This window comes from Pteropus vampyrus, unplaced genomic scaffold (assembly GCF_000151845.1).
Source record: "Pteropus vampyrus isolate Shadow unplaced genomic scaffold, Pvam_2.0 Scaffold48, whole genome shotgun sequence".
NCBI lineage: Eukaryota > Metazoa > Chordata > Mammalia > Chiroptera > Pteropodidae > Pteropus > Pteropus vampyrus.
Window position 1 is genome coordinate 5,647,377 of NW_011888829.1, and position 7,275 is coordinate 5,654,651.

General features: G+C 40.9%; 1 protein-coding gene across 6 annotated transcripts in view; it reads right to left on the minus strand.

The window, feature by feature from the left end:
• Window positions 1-7,275, minus strand: part of LRGUK (leucine rich repeats and guanylate kinase domain containing) — an 82,879-nt gene that overhangs the window by 61,905 nt on the left and 13,699 nt on the right. For all 6 annotated transcript variants that reach the window (XM_023530307.1, XM_023530308.1, XM_023530305.1 and 3 more), the window contains exons 4-5: window positions 5,093-5,193; window positions 1,528-1,609 (exon numbers count right to left, since the gene is read on the minus strand). In XM_023530307.1, the coding sequence (XP_023386075.1) occupies window positions 1,528-1,609; window positions 5,093-5,193 (183 nt within the window). The remainder of the gene's footprint in view (window positions 1-1,527; window positions 1,610-5,092; window positions 5,194-7,275) is intronic.

Below are 7,275 nucleotides of genomic sequence, written 5' to 3' on the forward strand. Positions count from 1 at the left end.
GTCTAGACGCTGCCACCATCGCCACCACCCCCAACCCAAGGAGAACATTAACTTATATCCATCTCTGCACATCTCTCCTGTAGCATCATGGTGTCGCCCTCTCAGAGATAACCACCATGCTGAATTGTCTATTTCCTCGTCCCTTTCCCCATCGGTTTTATATCTAAGTGATATTACTTTAGTAAGATCCCTCCTGATTACTGCATGGAAATATATTCACTCATTTTCACTACCGTATGATATGCTATTGTGTGAGTGTACCATAATTTATGCTTTCTCTATCATTGAGCATTTGGGCAGTTTCAATTTTTTTGCTATTTAAGCAATGCTGCTATGAGCATTCTTAACTCTTATACAAGCCTCCAGGTGCACGTGTGCTAAACTTTCCATATGTAGGGATGAAAATGCTAGGACATGGGGAATTTAGATGTTTAACTTTACAAGCTAGGATAAAACTGTTTGCCAAAGCGGTTGAACTAATTTCATACCCATAAGCAAGATAAAAAGAGATCCTCTTGATCTATATGTTCCAACCCTTGGTATTTTTAGATTTCTTAAATTTTGTCCAAATTGCCCATTTTCACATACAAGTTCTAAAGGGTGTGGCCTATGTTCTAAGCTCTCCATCATATTTGAGTAAAAGTTTTTTTCCTACTGTATGTCTTCAAGAAAATGTACCTTCTACCTGAAAGTAATATAAAACAATATTGAATGTCAACTGTAATTAAAAAAGAAAAAGAAAACAAGAAAATGTACCCTCCATCCTCCCCTTATTACAAGCGTAGTGTGTGCTGGCTGCTGTCCCATCCCTGGAACGAGGTACCCGCCCTGCCTCGAAAATCCTCAGGTGGGTGGAAAGATACTTACTGAGAACTAAAAGGCACGGCTGGCTCCCTTATCACCCAGAGAACACTAGTCCCTGGTGTAAAGAGACTCAAGCTCATTAAACTCACAGATCTCCGATTAACCCCTTCGGCTCCAGAAGCTGGGGCATGCCTACTTCACAGTAGGTGCCGTTTGCATGGGAGCCTAAGTCATGCAATGCATCTGTTCCTGAAGTTGGTTGCAAATCAAGTTATTATTATTTTTTAATCAAAGTATAGTTTAAATACACTAGAGAACCTTAGTGTGAATTCTTTTGTAAAATAAAAAAATCACTAATTTTCTTTATGAGTACATCTGGATTTTCAGATACTGAATTTATATAAAATAGAATGCAAGCTTAAGTAAATCTGAAGCAGGTAGTCAGTTAAAACAGAACTTGTCTGGTTCTAGAATTAAAAATAAGCCTACATTTATCAGAATGACTATCTTACTTAGCTTTTCAGGTGTAAGCTTTGACTTGCAGTCTTATTCCTTGGTAAATAAAAACATCTTCCCTCATTTTGTGAATATCAATTCTTAATCATTTAAATGAGTAACCCATCTCTGATAAACTGCTTATCTGGTACCATTCCATATCATCTGGTACATATTTATTAATGGGTCTATTAACCAGAATTTCCCCTTTACTCATTCAAAGGATACTGTCCAGAATTAGTTTAGTGAGAGACTGGTATGCTGACAAATCACACATTTCAGAAATTTGGTTGCAGGAAAAATCCACCTTCTGAAGAGAAAAAGAGAACTATATGTCATACTTTATTTTTCATTCATCTTAACCACGATAATTAAACGCACAAGAAGAATGTGTTTCTGGGTATAGAGTTAGAATTCGTTATTGAAAACACGCTAAAGGTAAAATATTTCCCCATAATGCATCATTTTCTAACCGGGATGCTGTCTGTCCACTTTGAGAGCTCCTGCGATGGAGACCCCTTCCTCATGGCCAGAGCAGACATCCATCCCCACGACCTGAACACCCAATTCCGGCAGCTGCTCTCTCCATTTCAGCATTTATTTTAAACTTTCTTGATCTTCTTCAGGATTTACCTCAATTTCGCCCTCACTTACCACTATTTCTTTAAGATTCTCTAATGCCCATTAAGCTGTCTTCACTTAGTTTGCATGCATATCTTGTTTCTCTTTGCCTTTCTATTTCTATGTCGATATATTCTCCCATGTCACTCCCTAAACGCCGGAAAAATCTTTCTTACTCATTCCTCAGGCTATACCTCTTCAACTTAACACCCGTTTTCGGCATCAACTATTTTAGAAAAACATTTTCAGCAACATCAGTTGTTCGTAGTCAAAAATATGAGACTAAAGAAATACAACATTAAATAATTTCATTTAATTATTCACCTACTGGCAAAGACTAAATAGTGATGTTTTTTAAAAAAGCAATGAAAATCTCAACTTTTTAGAAACACTGCATTGAGAATGTGCTGGGCACGTTATAGTCATTTTTCTGCAAAACAGTCAAGCAATTCTATAATAAGCACTATTCTTATCTTCTTGTACCCTTTTAAACAGGGATTCCATCCCCCAAATGCATTAACATTATTTTAGCAGTGCATTAAATACTAAATACTTTAAACACTAAAAACTTTAAATACTGAATTCTAAAAAGAAGAAAAATTAAAAACGACTCAAGTGGTAAGAGGAGAAAATAGGTTAAGGAGATTACAATACAGCAACAAGACTACGTACGAAGTCAGTGAAAGGGACCATGGGAATAGAAATGTGCAAACGTGTTAAGTAAAAAAAAAAAACTCAAGGCACAAAACTTTATGCGAATACAAACTGCAACTTGTAAAATGCATATTATGACTGAAAATAAGAAGTCAGTTGTCATGAGTGTAAATGGTGTTTCGTGTTCCCTTTTTTCTTCTACATAGTGATGATAGACTAGAAATAAACATAACTATCTGAGCTCCCTTGTACTTGGCACTTTTTCATCAACGCCTTTCATTCTTCTGCCGTAGCCCGTATCACCTCGTGCTGTCTGTCCAACTACGCCCCGTTTCAGGGCTATGTGCCAATACTGTGTCCTCCAGGCACCTACGACTCTAGGTGTGTCGAGAGACCTTAAAAGGGTTATGACTTTGCTCTGACTCCCACTGGGAGCTGCACTGGACACCAGAACTGGGAGGAAGATCCCATCAAATCAAATGAACCTTCTTCGCCAAGAGCGAAAGCATTCTAAGAAATGCCAAAACGAGTGGAATTCCAAGCTCCTGCTCCTCAGGAAAAGTAAGCTGGCTCTGGCTTGTGGCACGAGCTTTACAGACAATATAAAGGAAGCAGAGCTTCCCCAGAGGGTGGGACGTTGTATACAAGCCTGGTTCACTGGGAAGGTATGGGCTTTGGGTCTCAGCCATTAGGTTCAATCCCAGCCCTGGACCTCCCAGTAAAGATTAGGTACCCAACCTTCCCGTACTTCAGCGTCCTCATCTGTAAACTGAGACAATTCCAGCGGCCTCACAGCTTTGTTGGGAGGATTAAATAAGACACTGCACTGGAAACACCAGGTGGCCTCAATTGTTCCCCGCCTCTCATCCCGCCTCCAGGCTCACACGGGGTTCTCCCAGCCCCTCACTGGGTGGTCTGACATATAGGAGCAGTTCTCTAAATCATTGGTATAGCTGCTCTTAATTCCCCAGGAAACTTAAAGATGGGTTATCTGCCGTATGATGGATATGCATCCATCCACATGTCGTTATGCATTTGTCCAAACCCCTAGCATGTGCAACACCAAGAGAAACGCTAACATAAACGACGACTTTGGGTGACAATGATGTGTCCGTGTGGGTTCATCAGCTGTAACAAACACGCCGCTCCAGTGAGGGATGCTGATGGGGGGCGGGGGGGCTGTGCCTGAGTGAGGGCAGGAGGAACGTGGGGAATCTATGCCTTCTTCTCAATTTTGCTGTGAACCTAAAACTCCTCTTAAAAAAAATATGGAGTATCTGATATGTTTTTATTCATTCGTGGCATCTTTTTACGAGAGGGTGAGGAACGGGTATGAATGGAAGGCACTCCAAGGAAGTGTTTCCCAGGGAAGAGGTCAGCTGTTGCCCGGACTGATTCCCCTGGGGCTGGGGCAGAGCAGAATGCGAAAGCAAAGCGGGGAGAATGAAAACAGCCCTGTAAGTGCAATTCCTGACAACCTGGAGACCGTGCGGCCCACGCGGGGTCAAAGCAGGCACCTCGTCCGGCTTCTTTGGACAAAGGAATGTCACCCTAGCAATAACTATAATTTCAAAGAGGGGGAAAAAAAAAACCCACTGTTGATAACAAAAAGGAGTGATGTGAAGCTACGGAAGAATTACGAAGGGCGCCGCACTGGCCGGGTCCACGCCGCCCGATCGCAAAGCCACATCTGCGCGGACACCGGCAGGATACTTTGGATCTAAGTTAATTTGGTTTGTAAATGAAATAAAACTAGTAGCTAATAAAAGGCAATAGTTGATGTCCATTCCTAAAAAAAAAGAAACTTTTAAAATACTTATTTGAGTCCAGGAGGAGAACACTAACCCCAAAGTCTGTGGCACTGTTTCTTTTCCCAAATTTGTCAGCACATCAGAGCCGCTCTGATGTTCGTTACAAAATTCCAAAGCCCCATCATTACTTTGGACCACTTGAATCGGAATCTCTGGCAGTGAGATCCAGGCATCAGTGGTTTTTAAAACTCCCCAGGTGACTGCAGCATGCAGAAAAGTTTGGGAATGACTACTCCCTGGCCTGTCTGCCTAAATGCGGTCCATGAATGTTGTTCGAAATAACAGTCCCAGGCCCGACCCCAGACCTCCTGAGTTTGTGTCATTTCCACAAGAACCCCAGGTGATCTGTGGGCACACTGAAGCACAAGACACAGCGCTCTACAGCAGAGCAAGCTGCTCCCCCAAACCTGGTTCAGAGTTTAATTCTGCTATAATAAAAACATGCAAATAATAATTAGTATTTAAATGAGGGAGAGAGAACAGAAAGGACTTAGTTCTTTGGCTTGAACACTAGGTTTTAGCAAAGCTTCGTAAAAAGATTAACTATTGACAGACCATCTCCATTTTCTCTCTTTTTATTTCATTTCAGACACTTACACTATTTAAACCTACATCTTATTCTCTCTGAATTTTCTATTTTAGTGCCATTTTGTTTACTAATGTACTTTGCAAACAAGTTAACATACATAATCGATGTATTGATCTACCTTGAGATTTTTGGGTGGCTTGAAATTGAAGAATGTAGTCAGTTTATTCTGAGAAGCATTAAGTTCCAGAAGATAAGGCATATAACTCACACAAGACAAATCTGTGGGAGGAAATAAATACAGAATAAGGTAAGCCGATAAAATAAAAATTAGACAAAGTCATAAAAAACAGCATACATTATATCAGAACATTTAAAAATTATGCTGGATGCAAGCACATCTTGATTATTCCAGATGAGTGAAGTGAATAGTGTGTGAAACATACACGCACACACACAAAGTGTGGAAAACTCTCCATGAGCCAATAATTGAACATTCTTCCCCAGGGCCTCCTTACCCCTTCCATCCCCTTTCCAGGAAAGCCAAAGGACAAATAACGGGGCCTGGGGCCTGGGGCCTACGGGGTGTCCCAGCTCACTTTCCCACAAGGTGTTAACTGTCAAATGCTTCAAACATTATCAGCCTTGGAGGAAAAGACGACAAACTAGCTTCAGATAATCCTCTTGATAATTAGCTCCTAAATAACTAAACTGGGTCTTTTCAGAAAGCCCACAATTAGAGAACTTTCTTTGTTATAAATTTAATTTAACTTTGTTTTAGTTGGACTTAATCCTAAATCTCGTTAATTATTTGAAGCGATTTAAATTATTGCTATCATTTTACTTCGACTCTGGATTGGCTCAAATGTCTGCCTGAGTTTTACATTTTATCCCAAGCAAATATTCTGAATCTTGAATACTAATTAAGGACTATAGTGCTAACACTCACTCCTAATGAAATTATATATAAAACATAAAATTAGTAAAGCATTATACTGTCCTTGGCCAACACTTTACAGCAGGAGCATTTCAGGACAGGAGGATGAATGGGAAATAGACTCGGGGAATCATTGATGAGGATTTGCTACTCTGTCTGTACCAAGAATTTGTTCCCCCATCCGAAAACGGTAATGATAACAACATCTTCTCTCTCAGTCCAGCTCACACAACTAGCCGTTACAGTCACTGAAACCAGAAGGTCTTCTTCACCAGTTTCTACTTCTCTTCCTTGGTCTAAACCGCAACCTTCTCGGGCCTGTCTTTTTTAATGAAATTGTTCTAGAAAGGACAATACATTGAAACATCAACGCTTTGGTGGGTATTAAAGAGCAAATAGAAGAGGGCTGACTATGAGGGGAAACTTAAGGAGAAACTGTCATTGCTTTACAGGTTTTGCCTATTTGTCCATTTTGAGCTCAGCCCCGTGTCTGTCAATAGTGGTCTCAACTCTTAATCTCCATTGCCCCTGTGCCCCCTTGGAGCTGATCTTACATGGAGATAAAGAGATGGCAAGTACATTTCATAGCCTGTAGATGGACAATGCTCAAATCACTAACAGAAAAAACCATGGTCTGTGTTGCCGGGCTTCCAACACAGGCAGGCCCTTTAATTCCCTAATTGGTGTAGTGACCTCTGTGCCCACCAGATGGCAGGAGCACCTCACATCTACATGCCCGGTTCCCAAAGTGTGTCCTGGACCAGCTGCATCACCTTCACCCAGGAACTAACCAGAAATTCAAATTCTCAATTCTCACCCCAGATCTGCTGAATGGGAAACTCTGAAGGAGGGGCGTAGTCATCTATGTTTTACCAGACTGCCCCCCGCCGCCCCCGCAACCCCTTCCTAACACACACACACCCAGGTGATTCTGATACAAGTTGAGATCTGGTCTACATCAGATCAATAAAACTGTCCTCACCAAAAGAAAAATATACTGTATCTTATACACAGTAGGTTCTCAAATATTTCATGAGTTAATAAAATGAGCCACAAAAGATTAAAGAAGACTGATGTGAAGAAGAAAGCTTCATTTGCAACTGTGGACTCCTTGCTCAAGTGACAAGTATGAAGCCACATCTCTTTCTTCTTCACTAGCACTAGCATTGTTGAAGCCTCCCACCATTCTGCAATTCCTTATCCAGTAAATGAAACCAACTTTGGAGGTGTGGGGAGAGCTCCTTCTGGTAACACTAAAAACGTCTTTACGATAATATGACATCTGGGATTGGCTTTCAAATAATCCTGGGAATGGGGGCAGAGAGGTAGAGATGAAGCAAGATAGGCAATGGGCTGATAATTATTGAACCTGAATATTCATAACAGTAGTCTCTATACTTGTACACACGTTTGTAATTTTCCATCAT